A 20,233-nucleotide genomic window follows, 5' to 3' on the forward strand; every position below is an offset into this window, starting at 1 on the left:
AGCTACCAAACTGGACATCAGCTGTGGCTTGGTCTATAAGGTCCTTTAAAAGAATGTCTGTCATGTAAGGCTCAAACACCAACAACCACCAAAGATGGGAAGTGGAGACTAGCACTTGTATGCCACAGTTATAATCCCTCTCTTCTGTCACCATCACTTACCTTGATGGGTACTTCAGTGAGTAAGCAGCAGCCAGGAAGCCACCTAGGTTGTGCCCAAGCAAGATCACTTTGTCCAATCCTAGGGCACATCTCCATTCTTCAATGGATTCCACAAACTGATTCTCCGCTTCTTCTGCATCACTGTCAAACCTGGGTCTACTACTGCGTCCAAAGCCCAGTAGGTCAAAAGCATAGACGGGCCTATCAGTGCAAAGATCTCCAAAATTCAGTGCCCAGAGTCCAAGACCTCCTCCAAAACCATGCAGGAGGACAAGTGGAGTCTTATTTGAAATATTATGAGAGCACTTCAGCGTCCATATTTTATTTCCATTAGATATATGAACAGGTTCTTTTTTGTATGTGCAAGGGACACCTAATGAAAACATAAAAGAGAAATTCTGCTTAACTTCACTACTTCTGAGAAGGGGAGTATTCTCAGGGTAACCAAAAATTAGAAACCCATCTGGTATCCAGTTATATGATTTTAACCCTTATTGTCAGATCTTTAAAAAACAAAGTACATGTTTTATTGAAGTAAGTAATTCTAAATAACCATGTTTCACATCTAAGTGGAAAGACCTACCTCAGACAAGCCTCAAGTACCTGTGACCAAGGTCTTTGGCAAGTCATTTTACATTTGACTTCTTTCCACATCTATCAAATGAGGGTATTACACTCCTAGAACTAGAGAGGAACTTAGTGGTCACTGAATCCATTATTTTAAGGTTTCTAGCTTTGCAGACAATAACAAAAGAATACCACCTTGAATTTGTAGAACATTTCACAGACTAAGCATTGAAGTCTGACTCAAAGGAATTGTTTTTCCCTAAAAAGTAATCATGAATTTAGAGAAGGATTATGGTATCCGTATTAAACATGTAAGTGAAATCTTAAGTCATTTCATAAAGTTTAGTAGAAAAAAGGTGACAGGGTATATTAGGAACTCCTCGGCATAAGGTACCAGGTAACATGAGTACAAGTCTAGCAATTTCCCAGAAAATGAAAATAATCAGAATTTTATGGAACAAAATTTTTCCTTATCTTCAATGCTGTGGGACTAAATATTAATACTTTATACACTCCCCAAAATTGCCTAAAGATAAAACTAAATTTGAATTTATTTGCATTAAATTAGCAACTGAATACCTATACTTTAGATATACCCCTTAATTACTTATGCATATTCATCTGCAGTGGACAAATGAGAGAAACAGCAGTTTCTGCCCTTTAACCAAAGAAATAATCTCAAGTTGTATATCCACATATTGGCAGCAAAGAGGAAACCCAGCATTCATTCAGATTATTAACAGACTTCACACCCCCAAGTGGGGGGGAATACCACTACTTTAGAAAAGCAGTTGCTCTGGCATTAGTGCCAATCCAAATCCTTCAGCATTTTGAACACAGCTATCTGCCTATTCACATAAAAACCATCTGTAATGTCTATTAGAGAGCTCATTCTATTGTATTAGTCACTTGCTTTTAGGTTCAATATTGAAGCAGGAACCGATTCTCACTCCTGTTTGCATCTCCAGAACTAGCAGTAGAGAATCAATACATTTGTTAAATGCGCGAATTGAGCATCCAGTACCCTTTTTTTATCTTCTGACAAAAATTTTTTCATTTGGGTAAAGCACAATGACAACTTTCCCAGTTTTGTAGAGGGCAAGAGTACCCAAGTACTCTTGGGTACTCTTGGGTATTTCTATTCAGTAGAAATTCAATTTCATGTTAAAAATCCATGCAAGATGACTAATTATCCCTTCCTAAGGACATACCCAGTAATGGTCACTTACTCCTGAATCATTCAAATGCACAAACAAAAAAATTCATTAGTGGTAAGGAGGATGAAAAACAGGTATGGACAAACATCTGCATATACATATAAAATAATCATGTATATGAACTGCACTATTTAATCCACTCCTCTAAATGGTATTAGCAGAACAAAATTACATAACACCATTGCTGAGAACTATACCCACAGAAACCTGGGAACGCCCTGATATTACAAGCTTGGACGAATTTCAGTGCTTATAAGAAACAAAGGCTTCCATACCACTATAAATGCAGAATTAAAGATTCCTAGAATGCTGGAACCAGAAGGAATTCTAAGGATCATCCTACCTCCTCATTTTATAGGTACAAAATGAGAAGTTGAGCAAAGTGACTTGCTCAAGATCCTATAACCACCTAGTGACAGATCCAGGCCTAGACCAGGTTACCTGGTTCCTTTCCAGTATTTGTTCCAATACATACGGCTGCCTGCTCTGGATACCTAGAGTCTGCTCTCAAAGCATAGTCTATGGACATCTAGGGGGTCCCTGAGATTCTCTGAGGAGGTCCAGGTCAAAATTATTTTCATGCCTGAGCAAGAGCGAGACCCCGGCTCTACTAAAAATAGAAAGAAATTAATTGGACAACTAAAAATATATAGAAAAAATTAGCCGGGCATGGTGGCGCATGCCTGTAGTCCCAGCTACTCGGGAGGCTGAGGCAGGAGGATCGCTTCAGCCCAGGAGTTTGAGGTTGCTGTGAGCTAGGATGACGCCATGGCACTCTAGCCCGGGCAACACAGTGAGACTCTGTCTCAAAAAAAAAAAAAAAAATTATTTTCATAATACTACTAATACTGTATTTGCCTTCTTCACGCTCTTTCTCTGATGGGTGTACAATGGAGTTTTCCAGAGGTCCCATGATATGTGATTACCCAACAGACTGAATGCAGAAGCAGATTTGATAATTCAGCAGCCTTATATTAAGCCAGACATTAGAGATTTGTAAACAGGCAAACAATATTACTCTTCTCATTACATTTTTGTTTGAAAAGTAGTTTTTTTACAAACATGTTATTTATTTTGATCTTTAATGGGTTTATTACTATTGTTTTAAATAAATTAATAAATTAACATATTTTCAATTATTCAATTTTAATTTCTAATATAGTAATATTGATAATATAGCCCATAAACAAAGCTCCTTGGAATCATTAATTTAAGAGTATAATAGGGACCCAAGATCAAAAAGTTTGAGAAGCTCTGACCCCCTACTTTTCTGCACTTGATAATGACACAGAAGAAGAAAAAAGGTCTTCTGCCAACAACTAACAACCACATAATCTCCAGTTTCAGGGCAATGTGATATATTGGACCTATTTTAGTATGTAGCTTAATTAACTTTCAAGAAGAAAACCTTACATTTTAAAATTTTCTCTTCAGCTTCTTTAAGGTGTGACATAGATGTAGGGCACCATGTGGGGAGCCAGCCAGTTAGCCATCCTGACCTAGAACACCAGAAACAAAATACAAACAGGTGAGTTCATGTTCTTAATTCCCGACTGTCACATGGAGAAGAAAAGCAGCATAGGAAACTTACTGTCTGTGTGATAATGAAGCTATTATGTGACAAAAGTGACCTAATAGGTACAAAGCATTGTGGTAAGTACTGGGATACAGATATTTACTTTCAGCCTGTATACCTACAGGTAGGTATCAAAGTCCATCTTATCTTCATGGATAATCAGATTCTAAATAAACAAGGAGGATAAAAATGGGCTGAACAAGAAAAGACAAAACACAAAACAAAAACAAACCATTCCCCTCTTCCCCCCTAAGACAGCTTCTTATCAGGGTAGAAGTGCAAAAAGGTTAAAGATCATGAGTAGGTTCATTTGAATGGTAGGCTCACCACAGAGAATGTAAAAGGTACCTGCTGTGGAAGTTGAGAGAAGAGAAACCTTATTAAAATCTGAGATGGTTAAAAAAAAAAAAAAAGGCTTCAAAGCTTATGGAAAGAGTAGTAACATATCCCTAAACAAATGCAGGGGGCTGGCCTATATATAACCTGTTTAGGGCAAACTGGTGAACAGAATAACTGTTAATAGAAAAACAAAAAAGCTTGGTGTTTCAGCAACAGTAGGTGAAAAGAATGGCTCAGGCATTTGTCAGAAGACAGTGAAACAAAGAACAAGGAAGCAGGTCTGGGGCAACAGGTGAAGAGAGGAACCGGGAGGCTGGAACTGACATACTTTGTTTATAGCCAACCAACCAAGCACAGGGTAAAAGCTTTCATCCTATAGCAGCAGACCAAACGTTTATTGTAATAATCTGAGACAATGGAGACTTTCAGCAGTCATTTGACAGTTAGCTAGGGCTCAGCACATGGTTGGTATTGTTTAAAATGGGAACTTTCTGGTCAAAGAAAAATGAATTAGAATAGGAAAAGTGACCAACTACTGCAGACTCCAAATGAGAGGTAAGGGCCTGAACCAAGCCTTTGATAATAGGAACAGAGACAAAAAGATGTGGCCAGAGAATATTTAAAAGTAAAACAGGCTGAATTTGATAACTGGTTGGATATAAATAAGGTATAATAAGGATTCCAGGGCTTCTGTCTTAGGGTATCACTATAATGATAGAGAACACAAGAATAAGAATAGGTGTAAGTAGGGAAATGTGCTAAGTTTTGGAAGCGCTGTGATCAAGCATCCAGCTTTTTCTAAACTTCGTAGGCTCATCCTACAATATTTCTCTTCCCTTCACTATAGAATTTCTCTGGATATAATATTAGGTGCTCAATAAATGTTTGCAGAATGATTAAGTCACTCACAGTCCAGGGTATTCTCAGCCCAAGTTATCCCCATTTCATAAATGTAAAAACTAAAGTTCAGAAATGTTAAGCACCAAGTCCAAGGGTATACACCTAGTAAGTTTGTGACACAAGTAGAGATTTGAGTTCAATTCTGAGCGACTCCAAAACCGTTTTTTCTCAGGTGACTACCTTTCTTAAAGTGTCTGAGGAGTTGTCCATTACGTACAGGATAAAGTCCATAGTCCTTAGACTGCACAGAGGTACTTCACAATCTGTCCATAGCCTACCTCCACCCCATATTTTCTTTTGCACATTATACTTTTCCAGTACCTCATAGCTCTCAAAACTTCATACTATTATATGAGCAGTTTAAGCAGTTCTTCCCTTTGCCCAGAATGCCCTATCTTTTTCTGAGATACTGTCCCTGACCCTGATGTCAAGGCCAAAGGTCATTAATCACTCCTCTGGCCCTTATTACAGATACAGTTACCACTGCTGTGGTTATTTCAGGGTTTTTTTCAATTTTGAGACAGGGTCTCACTGTGTTGCCCAGGCTGGTCTTGAACTCCTGGGCATAAGCAAATCTCCCAGCTCAGTCTCCCAAAGTAGCTGTGCCACTGTGCCCAGACTATCTGTTTACACATTTATCTGACCTACTGTACTGTTAGCATGCTGAAGACTAAAACACATGTTAAAAGTCATCCTTATATCCCTAGTACCAAACACACTGACTGGTGGATGGCCATGTGAGGGCTTGATAACAGTGTTTGGGAACTGAAGGCCTTGGTCATAAAAAATACCAGAAGTATGATGAAGAAAGGCAGATGGGGTTCATTTCTATAGGCAGAGAACACTTACAGTACCACAGGTTCTTTAATAAGAGATAGTATATGGACAGGGGAAGGGCCTGAACCTCCCTAAAACAGAACAAAAAACAAACAGATGTTGATGCAAAGAGGTGAATCAAGAAAAGGGTAATCAATGGCATGGACAATATAGTAAAGTGATCAGAAGCACAGTAGTCTAACATCCACACTTTTTTTTTCACATAAATAAGTTATTCCTTTTTCATCTACTAGTCAACTTTTTTTTTCTTGTCACTTTGTCTTTAGACCTAACAACCTTCCTAGTTTAACTGTGGTAGTATTATACATATACAGTAGTCCCTTCTTATCCATGGTTTTGTTTTCCATACTTTCAGTTACCCACAGTCAACAGACATCCAAAAATATTAAATGGAAAATTCCAGAAATAAACTCATAAGTTTTAAACTCTGCATTATCTAGCCCCATCCCACCTAGAATATGAATCACCCCTTTGTCCAGCATGTCCATACTGCACACTCTACCCTCCCATCAGTCTTTTAGTAGCCATCTTGGTTATCGGATGGACTGTCACGATATTGCAGTGTAAAACCCTTATTTTACTTAATAATGGCCCCAAAGCACAAGAGTGGTGAAGTTGGCATATTGTTATAATTGTCCTATTTTATTATTGTTAATCTCTTACTGTGCCTGATTTATAAACTTTATCATAGGTATGTATGTATAACAAAAACATATGTATATAAAATATACATATATACATTTATATAGAGTTCAGTACTGAGTTTTCAAGCATCCACTGGAGGTCTTGGAACATATCCCCCGAGGGATACTGTACATGTGTATATGTGTGTGTATGTATTACACACATAAACAGTTAGGATTAAAGGACAGGACTATAAGTAGCTGTATCTGGTCAGGTTTTCATGGCATGCAGTTATATTTTAGAGATATTACATGAAGAAAAGAATGTCTGAAGATACATAATGGCCTGCATTATAATGAGGCTCTACTCTAATGTTCTCTGTTGCCAGTTTCTAACTTTGTGCATTAATAGGATAAGATAATTAGACCTCTTTGGCATCCCTCATGAATGTTACGTGTAACTTATTATCAAGGTATAAACATAATAGAAAACATTATTAATATTAGGCTATTTGTAAATATGTAAACCTATTTACAAATTATCTAGGGAAAATGATTCAAGGCTTCAGCAATGAATTTTTTCATTCAACAAATTTCCATCTGTTGGGAAAAAATTGGTTAATGGGCAATTAAAATAAAAGTATCTTATGATCTTTAGAGCTTAAAAAAACAAAAGTAAACTATCATTAAGCTGAAGCTCTTTTGTCCTGCCAGACATCAGGTCGATGTTTGACCATGAAAATATGAACTAATAGCAAGAGGAAGTTACAACTCAATCTCATCAATTTTACTAAACAAATATCCCTTAAATCAGTGGTCTCCAGCCTTTTTGACACCAGGGACTGTTTTCATGGAAGATAATTTTTCCACGACTGGAGGGAAGATGGTTTCAGGATGATTCAAATGCATTACATTTACTGTGGACTTTATTTATATTATTATTACATTGTAATATATAATGAAATAATTATACAACTCACCATAGGTTGGGGACCTCTGCCTTAAATCACAGCATAGTTCTTTGTCAGAGAGAATCAGAGGTCAGTACAAAAAAAAATTATAGTGAAATGAACTATAATCTACTATTGCTCCAACTGACATCATAGACAAGTTGGGGCAAAGAAAACACAAATGTAATCTTTATTTCAGCCTTTTTAAAAAATACATTCAAAATATAATTCAGCCTCTGACTACCTAACACATACAAGGCACCAGAATTTAACAAGTTATATACCAACCTATAGTATAGGAATTATACCTATCTCCACCAATTTACCACTTACCATAAAACCAACTTTCAAAGGGTGGGATTATCTGTCTGTGGATTTGCCTCCTAGTGACCAGCTCAACTCAGAGAAGGGGCAAAATAATGTTTTCATGTTTGCAAGCCTAGTGCATTACATTAAAAATTAGGAATTGTCAACCACAAGAGGCATCAATTCTCTTCATGTTTTCACAGAAGCCTTTTCATCAAAGCAGACAATTTTTTAAAGTGGGGCTTTTCCAAAGCACATTTAAACTGAAAAATCTATATTTAACAAAACATAGTAAAATATTTTATTTTTACTCTTAATAAAACTGTAAAGATACTACTCTTCCCCTAAGTCTTGATAATGTTTCTGCCCAGTTTTACTTTAACCAGATGATAAAATGTTTATAGAAACTGTCTTCTACTTCTTTCTTAGAGAGAAACTCTATAGGACTGAGTGCTATGCTTATAATAGGCTCAAAGGAACATTTCCAAGAGCTTATCGTTTCCATTGTTTAGTTGATTCCCCTTTGCTTAAGAGTTCCCACACCTTACCATTCCACCCTCTATTGCTTCAACACTCTAAAACTTACCCATCCAACTCTACCTCCTATCTTTAACAAGACCCCCTCTCCCTTCCACAGGGTATCCTATGCCACTCAGTGTTGTTCAGCGTACCTTAGTATGTGGAAGAATGGAACTAAGGACATGAAACTGGAACTAAGGACATAGGACTGAACCTTGTCAAATATCTAGCCATTCTTTTGAGGTCACAAAATTCAAGGTAAAAATTAAATTCATGTGGCCTAGCTATAAAACAGTAAACTACATATAGGGCCACCTCCTCATCGCTTTGGAAAATAAATAGAAAAGCAAAACCTAACCTCTCTATTTTATTTAAGGAGATAAGCAATAATCACTATCATCACTAAGGCCCTAACTTCAGAAGAGACCAAAGCATCAATCACAATACAAAGAAAAGCCATTCACCACAGGGATATAACTTCCCAAAAGTAAACAACTATGCATGGGGAAGGTTTATCAATGTAAGCCAAAAGGTCTTCTACACAACTCAATCAGTTAGACACTGAGCTTATTAGCAAGGATCCAAGCTCTAAAGCACCTAATCAAAAAAACAAATGAAAGGACTCTGGCTTTATAACTGATACAGTGAAAACTCAGAGAGAATCTTTTCAGTAAGCAGACTTCTGACTAAGAAAAAATTTAAAAGACCACATTAGAGGTGGCAATTCTAAGGAAAGCCAAGTAACATGTGCTTAACATATTAATAGAGTATATTTACCTAAAAATCTGATTATAAGTATTTTAAATTTGAGAGAGAGATACAAATTTTTTCCCTGAACTTTCTACCTAATCGTTTTAAAAAAACATCATTTCATTGTATTTATATTCCATGCCATCAACATTTAAATTTCCTGGTAGTCCTTGTTTTGTTCTCTAAGACATCTGATTATCTATTACTAAAGATGAATTACACAATCTACAAATATTATGAAACAGTGAAAGAGGTTTCAAAGTATTCTGAAGAAAATGTGCAGAAGTATGGCCAATTTCCACACACTCTTGGCCACTTAAGTAACATTTTCTATTAGGTTATAAGTAAAGAAGATTTTATTATATTACAATTTTGTTTAAAATGGCCTCCATTCCTACATAGGTACAGATGAGGGAAAAAAATCTTATCAATTTATTATTGCTCTTGATAAGCTAATCTAAGCATAGTATTCTATCTCATTTAAAGAAACCATGAGATTTTGCATTTTATTATAAATGTCCAAATTAATTAGAGGTGTGAATATATGTATTTCTCTGACATAATCCCTTAACCAATAAATGACTAAAAACTTCCCAATTGGATATTGTATAATAATGCTTGGGCAAATAAAGGCTTTCTTTCTTGGGAACTGACTTCTTAGGAAAGAGAAAAAAACAACAAAAAAAGAGTATGTCTTGTACAACTACAATTTAAGTGACTATCATGCCATTTTAATTTAGATAAATGATACTTAAATGATTCAAGCTATCAGTAACTATTACAGCAAAAACAATACAGGTCCTTTAATATATTTTAACACTTTAATCAACAGTCTTTTAACTCCTCCCCTTCTAACCTATAACTTTTAAAGACCCGGAGTGGGAGAATCAGTGTTTTAGACAAGCCATGTGCTGGTAATATTTCCCCCCACTCTCCCATTGTTTCCTGCCTTCCCTCACATGGTAAACAAACTATTCTGGAGTCAGACACTCGCATGACCTTATTATCAAACACATGTGTGAGCTACATGTACACTTTTAGATTTACTCTGCTTAACAAGTCAGAATGACATTTCTTTATGTCAGTTCTAAAATAAGTTCATCCACTGGAAAATAAAAATAAAACTAAAAATCCTAAGTCTCTGAATAATCATTGAATAATCTCAGAATGATCACTGAATCAACTGAATAATCATTTTAATAAAAACATCTCTCCATACAATTTTTTTTATAACTCAAAATCAGGGGTGGGAATTACAGAATCATGAGGTTAGACTAACAATCTAACAATTAGTCAAAGCAGTGTTTAAACCAAAATAACATTTCAGAACAGCTATTGTAAGTAATATAGGTCAAATCCTTAAAGACTCATTCAGAGACATCTGTAATTCTGAAATGTATTATTCAGGGTTGTTTTTATTAAGTTGCCATCCCTGTGACTTTACAATCTTTTGTTAACAAATTCTTTGTCACAAAACTGAAATCTGCATTTGCTGGCCTGTGAATGGCATTTTGGAGAGCAGGCAAAACAGAGAAGCATGGATTGGTTCATCCAAGGTCAAGAAATAGAATCCTATTTCCCACCTCCCTAATACAACTTAAGTTCATGATCCTAACTGTTGTCCTATTCAAATTCAAACTTTTCTGTCCTATTCAAATTCAAACTTTTCATCTTATGATGAAAAATTTAAGTCACACAGCTATAAAATGTATAATAAATTACTATATTTCTGATTTTAATATTTGTATTAGCATGAATTTACAATAGTTGAAGTGTTTAATTTCATAAAAATGTAAAGCTTACTACTTATAAAGCCCCTTTAGACTGTATCAGACATTTGAGTAAGACGAAAGCCTTGTCCTCTTTGAGTTGACAAAACAAAAGTACAAATAACTATACTACAAAATATTGGTATACATGCCATAAAGTTTAAAAAAATACCGGGACCTTTAGAAATGAGAGCTCACAATATGTTTTGGGTCAGAGAAAACAACGTGAACCAAGCCATGGGGAAACAGTAAGTGAGCAAGTAACCTGTTAGGAAACAATGAAAGATACAGCTTGGCTGGAGTCCAGTGCATAGAGAGAAAATAAGACTCTAAAGCTGGATAGCAGTCATGCTGCTTGGAAAGGGCTTTAAAGTCAGTCTGAGGACATATAATAAAGCCACACTGTGTGTGTGGCTGTGTGACAAACAAGACTGTACCTCTCAGAAATGTAAAAGTAACTAATGAAATGAGCAATGCTGCAAGCTTGTTACAAGCCTGCAACAATCCAGGTGAGAGAATAAGGAGGGTATGAACCAGGTGTCTCCTAAGTAACAGTTGAAATGGAAAGGTAATGTTGTACACTTAGAATCTACTGAACTTGGTAACAGATTTGGTATTGGGGGCAATGAAAGGGACCTGGGGGAGAGTCAAAAGATAATGCCACAATGTGATTCTGGATGGCCAGAACATGATTGTCACAACCCAAGGGGAAGAACTGAGATTTCTGTATTGTTTAGTTTAGGAGAAGGAAGGTGCAAATAAAATCCTGGTCTGGACATGTTCAATTTAAGGAATCAGGCATGAATATATGACAATTAGAAACATCTGCCCAGAAGAGGGGTCCTCCCAGAAGAGGAAAGAGAATGATATTTCAGTCCTCTTCACAGACAAGATAGTTCAAGGAGTTTGAGTAAACAAGACAATAAACAAAAACAAGGATGAAGTTAGAATCTTGGTGAATTACTACATTTAGAGAATAGAGAAAAAAAGTGAGAAGCTAATAAAAGTGACTGTTGGTCTTAGGTAAGGCAAGAAGCAAAATGTCATTAAGAGCTAGAATGTCTAATAAGAGTTTTAAAAAGTAGTAGCTATCATTACAGTATCAAATACTGAAAATGACTCAAAGAGGATAAGTACAGAAAAAATAAACAGGCCATTGGGATGTGGTGTTGAAAAGTTTTGTGATTTCTAAGAAGTGGCAAGGGATTGGGAAGGGCAGAAGATATCAGGGAGGAAGGCACAGATCTGGGCAGTTTTTTAAATGAAAAATCCTATCTCCAAGACAAAGAATTACATTCAAATCCTAATGTAAACCCAGTAGGGTGCTGGCAAACCGACTAAAGCAGGGAAGGGTGAGAAAAATCCCTTATTTATAGCATTTGATGATTTCCATGGTGTAAACACTCCCACCATGGCCAGTTTCAAGCTGCCAAAGGTTGGCAAAATTCCTGAAAATTTCGCAATGGCTTGCTTGTACAAATCAACTCCAGCACACTACTGCAAACCACTTCTTTTATGGTCTACCTTGCAACTACAAAATTCTGTGACAGCTTTCCTCTAAATTCAGCTGACACAATCATTCTCTGGGACAACTTTACTTTCCGAAATTCACAGAAGTCTACCCTGCTCTTGTTACACTTAGCTTTCTCAACTGTATTGCAACCGAAAAGAGCTGGATGTTGAAAGCAAAATGGATCCCTGGAATACCTGTCCTAAGTGCCACAAAAGAAAAGACAAAAATCATATGCTCCAAAAAGCCATCAGATGACCATTTTATAATTGTTTCCTTTGTTAATGTCATCTCTCTACCTAGATCTCGAACGTCTTAAGGATAGAGAATTTGAGTCTAAACAAGCCCCAAATATTTCACATGAGTCCCAATCCCAGTGACAGGCAGCAGAGTTCCAATCCAGCCCTGCTACTTGTTGCCAGGGTGCTAGAAGCCTTCCCAGTGGCAGTCCCAACTACAAAATGGAAACAGTAATACCTAGCACACCAGGTAAACTTTAGATTTAATATGACTATGTTTAGGGAACACCTAGCAGGCACAGAAGCTTAGCCTTCTCTGCCTGCCTGCTTGGTTCAGTTCAGAAGACCACATGGACATTGGACACTGATCAAGTGTATTGCCAAGAACACCAGGGAGGTCCACCTCTGTCTAGGGACTATAGCCGGTCAGCTGCTTAGGATTTTTTATTATCTGCTCCCAATGCCTCCAGCTATCACTCAAAGCCATAAATCCCTTTCAGGGTTGTGCCCTGGACTCCCAAACAACATCCACAACTCCCACAACAACATCTAGACCACAGATTCTACCAGAAAGTGTCTCGGAAAGGGTCAAAAATGTTGTGACAAACCAGATGGGAACACAAGCTACCAGTCAGATTCCTATGTGGGTCCACATGACATTAAGCATCTCACCTCAGTGTAACAAGGAAGTTCATCAACAAACCAAAACAGTGAACCCATTCATCATATAAACAAAATTCAAAGGGAAGAATCTAGTTTTTAATATTTCGTATTTCTCCCCCTTTGGCATTTTTCCAAATACCCCTGCCTTCATGGTACTCCATATTCTATCATTTAGGTTATGTTTCCTAAGCAAATTTCTCCAGACATCTAAAGTAAAACTCATGTCAAAATATTAAACATATATGGGGGAACTATAGAAGTTTCCTCTCCAATATCAATCACTGTCCTTGAGAAATAAGGCAATAACCTTCACAGCAATTCAATTTTTTCACGAATTAACTACTATTCTACTAACAATTGTACAAAGTCAGCTACATGTAGAAAATAATTTAAACTCAGTATATCTGTATATCAAAATGATTCACATTAGACATCTACCCTCCAACTTCCACAAAGTTTCCTACATGTAAGTGTCTTCTTCGGAGGCACAGGCAACACCCCTTTACTTCTCCAGTAAAGCCAGAACAACTCATCACAGAAGCGCAAGCAAAGAAGAGAGAACGGAGCTTGGAAGCAAAAGATCTTCCTTCATCTTAAAGATAAATTATCACTTCCGAACTTGTTATCCCTATCTGAAGCGTCAACTTTCGTTCTATAAAGTATCTAAGGTAAACGTTTTCTGAAACCCAAGGCCATACACCGACTTCCACAACCCCTGTTTCCCTCACGCTGGGCTTTTCCTTCCCTGGACACCCCCGAATCTCCCGCCACTTCTCGGCGAATTTGGGCTCTCGGTCTCACACTCCCTAAAGGAAGCACCGCCCCTCCCGCCGGGCTTCGGGCAGGACCGGCCCCGGCGGCACTTTCGGTCTTGCGGCAGGCTGGACAGGGCACAGCGCGTACCTGAAGACAGAAGCCGGATAGAGTGACTCGGCCATTTCCCGTGACTCGAAGTCAGGTGCAGGGTCGGCCGGTCCCCGCCCGCCGGCCGCGCTGGGGCCAAGACGGGGGGCCCTTCGCGGCTAACGAGCCTGTCTGGGCGCCGCGGCCACCCCGCCGCCGGCCCCGCGGGGCCGCCTACACAACAACGGAGCGGGCCAAGTCAGACTCGGACACCTCCGGGCCCCGGCGTGACGGGCGCCTGCCGAGACAGAGCAGTGCTGGTTCTTGGGGCGCCGCGCGGACTTGCGCCGGGGCCGGACGAGGGAGGGACCAGTCGTCGCCAGGTGGGCTATGAGTCCTCGGTGCTGCCCATTGGGTCGGACCCCGGCCCGCGCGAAGGGCGCGTGAGGGAGGAACACGCAGCCTCACACCTCCGCCGGCCGCACTTACCCGGTGTTGGCCGAATCCACCCCTTCCTCCTCCGTCGCCATGGCCGCCGCTGCTCAAGCGCCTCAACGCGCCTCCAAGCCGGCTGACAGGCCGACTGGGCAACCCCAGTCCGCCGCCGCCCTTAAGGCCGCGCCACCCGCGCCGCCCGCGCATGCGTTCTCCGTCCCTTAGCGCGACCTGGCGGCGCGGCTGCGCGCCTGCGCGTGTCCGGCCATTACTATCCTGTCCATCAGCTACGCATGCGTCGTGCTGCCTGACGTGCTCCGGCGTGAACACTAGGCAGGTTACTCAAGCTGGAAGAACCGGTGGGACTCACCCGCTGGAGTTAAGTAGTAACTAAGTTGAATAATGACTATTAATGCATCATTAATCCCGCTGGTGTTGGCTGTCAGGTGCTGGGCACTAGGCAGTTACCTGGTAGTGTTCTGGGGACTGAAGCGTGCCGTTGCCCTGTGAGAGCCTGTCGAAGATGCTGCAATGGCGAATGAAAGCGCCATTATCCAGGTGCTGTTGGTCCTTCCGCCAGCCCTTGGGTGGGTGCCCAAGGGGAGAGCGCGACTCACAGGACCCTCCAGTCTCTCCATCTCTGACGTGCGGGGCACTGCTCTAGGCGCTGGGGTTACAGTAGTGGCCAAAACTAGCAACCACCTTTCCACCTAGTTCTATATTCATGGGAGGGTGAAGAGTTGTTTAGGTTCTTGAGGGGGAATCACTAATATTAATATCAACATTTCTTGACCTGGTTTCAAGCCTTTTAGCTATCAGATACAATCTGCTTTTGTAATTATACCACTCCCTACCATTTATCCATTAATATTTAGTGTGTGCCTACTATGTGCCCACTTTCTGTTCTAGGAACTGGAAAACGGTGGGTTGAAATAGGGCTTCTGTCTTTATGGAACCTACAATAATATATTACCCTTTATTTTACACTCAGTTCATCGCTCTCCTTTCCCGACTCTCCTCCCTCCCTGCAGCCTCTTTTTCATTCCTCTGAGCCCCTCTGTAAACCTGACTCTCTACCACACATCAAGCACTCAAATTCTCAGATTTGTGTAATTGTATGGATTTTTAATGGACTTTTATTGAGTATCCTTCCAACTACACTGGAGTAGTTAGAAGTGTAGTTGGAAGGATACTCAATAAAGTACCTCCAGGATAGGGGTGGTGTCTTTTGTGATTTAGTGGGCGTAATAGCCACACATAATCTCTTGGACATAGTAATAACTAATAAGTTTTTTAATGTATTTGATCCAATTCATAAAATATTTTAGGGAAGACCAGAACATATAAAAAACACTTTTACAGGAATTAATGGCGTTGCTAGAGACTTGTATTAATAGTATGTCTGTAGAAACTGACCTTTTACAGGCCTGGCATGGTGGTTCATGCCTGTAATCCTAGCACACTCGGAGGCCAAGGCAGGAGGATCACTTGAGCTCAGGAGTTCCAGACCAGCCTGCGTAACATAGCAAGACCCCGTCTCTACAAAAAATAAAAAAAATTAGCCAGGCATAGTGGCACATGCCTGTAGTCCCAGCTACTCCACAGATTGAGGCAGGAAGATCACTTGAGCCAGCGAGTTCAAGGCCACAGTGAGCTATGAATCCTGCCACTGCACTCAGCCTAGGTGACAGAGCAAGATCTTGTCTCAAATAAACAATAAAAATAAATAAATTAATTAAAAACATAACTTACTAAAACTGACAAGATGAAAGAGAAAATCTGAATAACTCTATATCTATTTTTAGAACTGAATATGGAACTTTAGAAAAAACTCCCCACAAAGAATTTTTCAAATACAGTCCCTGACTTACGATGGTTCAACTTACAATTGTTTGATTTTACAATGGTATGAAAGCAATACATATTCAGTAGAAACCATACTTTGAATTCCCATACAACCATTCTGCTTTTCACTTTCAGTGTAATCTATTCAATAAATTACATGAACTATTTAACACTTTATTATAAAATAGATGCATTAGATGATTTTGCCCAAAATAGGCTGATGTAAGTGTTCTGAACATGTCTAAGGAAAGCTAAGCTAAGCTATGATGTTAGGTAGACTAAGTGTATTAAATGCATTTTTGATGATATTTTCAACTAACAGTGGATTTATCAGAACATAACCCCACCATAAGTTGAGGAACATCTGTAATTAATTAATTGCCCCCTATTGTGGAGTAAGGTAGCCACAAGTTCTTTGTCACTTCTCACATTGATTGGAGTCTATTTTTCCTTCCCTTGAATCTGAACTTGTGACTTGTTTTGACCAATAGCATGTGGCAGAAGTGATGCTGTATAATTTCCAAGGCTGGGACTTAAGAATCTGTACCTTCAATGTTCACCAGTTCATATACTCCCCCTTGAAAGTCAGTTGCCATGGCAAAAATCAACTACCCTGAGGCCACCACACTGTGAGGAAGCCTTGCCAGCCATATGGAGAGAGAAGCCACGTGCAGAGCACTGAGGCACCAGACTTGTGAGTGAAGCCATAGAATTTCTAGCCCATACATCCACCACCTGAATGCAGCTGAGCGAATGACCCTAACCCACACTGTGTGGATTAAAATATCTGCCCACATTAGCTTGAATTCCTGACCCATAGAGTTGTGAGAAAATAAAATGGTGGCTGTTTTAAGCCACTATATTTTGAGGTAGTTTGTTGTATGTAGCAATAGATCATAAAATCACCTCCACACCTTGTATTGATAACTCTTTACTCCACTGATGTGTAATATCACTATTTCACATACTAGAATTAGATTATGTAATTCATAGAGTTCAAGATTTTTTTTCACAAATAGTTTTTTTTTAAACTTTTTATTTTGAGGTAATTGCAGATTCACACAGTTGTAAGAATAACACAGAGAGATACCACGTACCCTTTACCAGTTTCTCCTTGTAGTAACATCTTGCAAAATGACAGTACAATATCACAACAAGGATTTTAACATTGAAACAATAAAGATATGGAACATCTCCATCAGCACAGGATCCCTCCTGTTGCCCTTTTATAGCCACACCCACTTCCCTACTACACCTATAAACCCTCCATCCTTAACCTCTGGCAACCACTGATCTGTTCTTATGATTTTGTCATTTTAAGAAAGTTATACAAATGGAATCATACAGTATGTAACATTTAGAGATTGGCATTTTTTTTCTCTCAGCATAGTTTCCTGGAGATTAAAGTTGTTGCACATATCTGTAGTTCATTCCTTTTTATTGCTGAGCAGTATTCCACGGTTGGAGGTACCATAGTTAGTGTAACCATTTATCTGTTGAAGGACATCTGGGTTGTTTCCAGTTTTCCAATATTATAAATAAAGCTGTAAAAAACATTCATGTATAGGTTTTTTTTTGTTTTTTTTTTTTTGAGACAGAGTCTTACTGTATTGCCTGGGCTAGAGTACCGTGGCATCATCCTGGCTCACAGAAACCTTAAACTCCTGGGCTCAAGCAATCCTCCTGCCTGAGCCTCCCAAGTAGCTGGGACTACAGGCATGCGCCACCATGCCCGGCTAATTTTTTCTGTATATTTTTACTTGTCCAATTAATTTCTTTCTAATTTTAGTAGAGACGGGGTCTCGCTCTTGCTCAGGCTGGTTTCGAACTCCTGAGCTCAAACAATCTGCCCGCCTCAGCCTCCCAGAGAGCTAGGATTACAGGCGTCAGCCACCGCGCCCGGCCCATGTATAGGTTTTTGAGTGAACCTAAGTTTTAATTTCTCCAGGATAAATGCCCAAGAGTGCAATTGGTGGGTCATATGATAGTTGCATGTTTCGTGTTTTAAAAATTGCCAAACTATATTCCAGAGTAGCTGTACAATATATTCTCACCAGCAAAGTATGATTGATCTGGTTTTTCCACATCCTCATCAGCCTTTGGTGTTATTTCTATTTTTTATTTTAGCCATTCTGATAGGTGTGTAGTGATGTCCCACTGTGGTTTTAATTTGCATTTCCCTGATGGCTAGTGAGGCCGAGCATCTTTTCCTGTGTTTATTTGCCATCTCTATATCCTTTTCAGTGTAATATCTATTTATGTATTTTGCCCATTTTCTAACTGTTGAGTTTTGAGAATTCTTTATATTCTGTAGATGCCAGTCCTTTGTCAGATATGTAGTTTGCAAATATTTTCTGCTATCTTGTAATGTGTCTTTTCATCCTTTTCACATGCGTTTTTGCAGAGTAAAAGTTTTTAATTTGATGAAATACCATTTATTGATTTTTTAATGCATTATTCTTTTGGTGTCAAGTCTAAGAATTCTTTGCCTAACCTGAGGTCCCAAAGATTTTCTCCTAGGTTTTATCCTGGAAGTTTTATGATTTTACATGTTATGTTTAAATCCATGATCCATTTTGAATTAATTTTTGTATAGGTAAGATGTTTGGGTTGAGGTTTACTTTTTTGCCTATGGATATCCAATTACTCTAGCACCATATATTAAAAAACAATAGTTTTAAAATAGCTTTGAATGCATTACTAGGTAGCCTCTTATTCTCTTAAGGATTTAAGATGTGTAAAAGATGATAGATATTTTTCAGGTATGGAGATTTGTTGTGGTGAACACAAAGATATGGTGCTCAAATTTCCCTTCAAGGAAAGACTTGATTGTCCCAGCTACAGTGAGTGTTTCAATGGAACAGCTTCCAGCTTTTAGTCACTTCAGGGAACACATCAGCTACAGAAAGCCACCTCACCGTGGTCATGCCCTTCTGGGGAAGGTTCACATCTAATGATGTGAGGCAGGGATGTAAAGGACCAGCCTCTAAAAGTGAGATGATTCTGTTGAGCCAGTTCTGCTCCAGAACTCCCTGTGGCTGGGGCTGTGTAGCCTATATCCCAGCTCCACTTCTCCCTCTATCCAATCGCACTTTCTCCCCTCCTCCCCATGGGTGCTGACCTCAAGGCACTCCTGAACATTAAATTCTGTCTCAGAGACGGCTTCTGGAGAACCCCAAACTATGACATTCATTTTCATTTTTATTTAATGCTAAGCATATGAAAAACGGCTTAAATACTGAGAATGGTGAGAAGATCAGAACTTGATGGTTTTCATATGACAATTATAGGAGCCAAGCACCTCCAGAAAACTTTCATCAGAAAGTCTACTTTCACAACACACCACTGCAAAAGAGGAAAGCAAGCTGAAAGGTAGGGAAAGAGCAGGTGTGGGTGGTAGGATTAGCACAGTTTGTACACAGAAGAAAGAGAAAGGCGATCACAAGTCACATACTGAGAGTTGCCACGTGCTGTCCCCTCCTCTATCGCCATGGTTTGTAGTGGTTCCAACATTTAGAAAGTGTATGTGTGGGTGAATATATGGGAGGGCCAAAATTTTCCCATCAACATGTGATCAAAAATCAGATGGTCTTGACCCTTGAAATAATCCCTAAACTTGTACCGGCTGCCATTCTGATGTGTCCTTCAGATACTTTTCATGACTCCCTAGGAAAACCAGACTTATTAAACTGAGAATGGAGCCATAGAAGTGATTGTCCAATTGTAAGCTCCACTGCCATTGGAGGTGGGAGCAGGGAAAAGAGAGGAAAGGAAGAGACGGAGGGGCTACCCCTGGCCCCAGGAAATTTGAAGTCACAATGATATGGAGAGTTTTAATAGTATTCCTTTTCTCTGCCTTCCATTTCATTTGATATAATAGAAGGGCCCTGGCTTTTTATTTTCAGTAGAATCAATGTTTTTTAAAAGGCTTTTTTCCACCATATTTCAGATCTTTTAACTTTTATTTTTCTACTGGTTGTTTTTTTCTGGTAAGTCCATGCTGAAATAATAGGCATCCTTATAAATCAGGAGAAGTGTTGCTCTGCAAAATGTTGACATTGAAAATGTCAGTTGCCTTTCTGTATTTGAGCTTCCAAGAGCAAAACCCATCTATGTAGTCATCATTGATACCACTGAGTATTTATAGCAGGGTCAGATTTGTACTATAGCAGAGAGAAAGTGTT

General features: G+C 39.1%; 1 protein-coding gene across 1 annotated transcript in view; it reads right to left on the reverse strand.

Annotated features, from left to right (window-relative positions):
• ABHD5 (abhydrolase domain containing 5) overlaps positions 1-14,384 on the reverse strand; it is a 29,867-nt gene extending 15,483 nt beyond the window's left edge. Inside the window, exons 1-3 of the mRNA XM_012644484.1 lie at positions 14,259-14,384; positions 3,359-3,444; positions 162-534 (exon numbers count right to left, since the gene is read on the reverse strand). Of these exons, the coding sequence (XP_012499938.1) occupies positions 162-534; positions 3,359-3,444; positions 14,259-14,299 (500 nt within the window). The 5' untranslated portion in view covers positions 14,300-14,384. The remainder of the gene's footprint in view (positions 1-161; positions 535-3,358; positions 3,445-14,258) is intronic.
• Between the last annotated feature and the right edge of the window lie 5,849 nt (positions 14,385-20,233).

This window comes from Propithecus coquereli, unplaced genomic scaffold (assembly GCF_000956105.1).
Source record: "Propithecus coquereli isolate 6110/MARCELLA unplaced genomic scaffold, Pcoq_1.0 Scaffold1, whole genome shotgun sequence".
In the NCBI taxonomy this organism is placed as follows: Eukaryota; Metazoa; Chordata; class Mammalia; order Primates; family Indriidae; genus Propithecus; species Propithecus coquereli.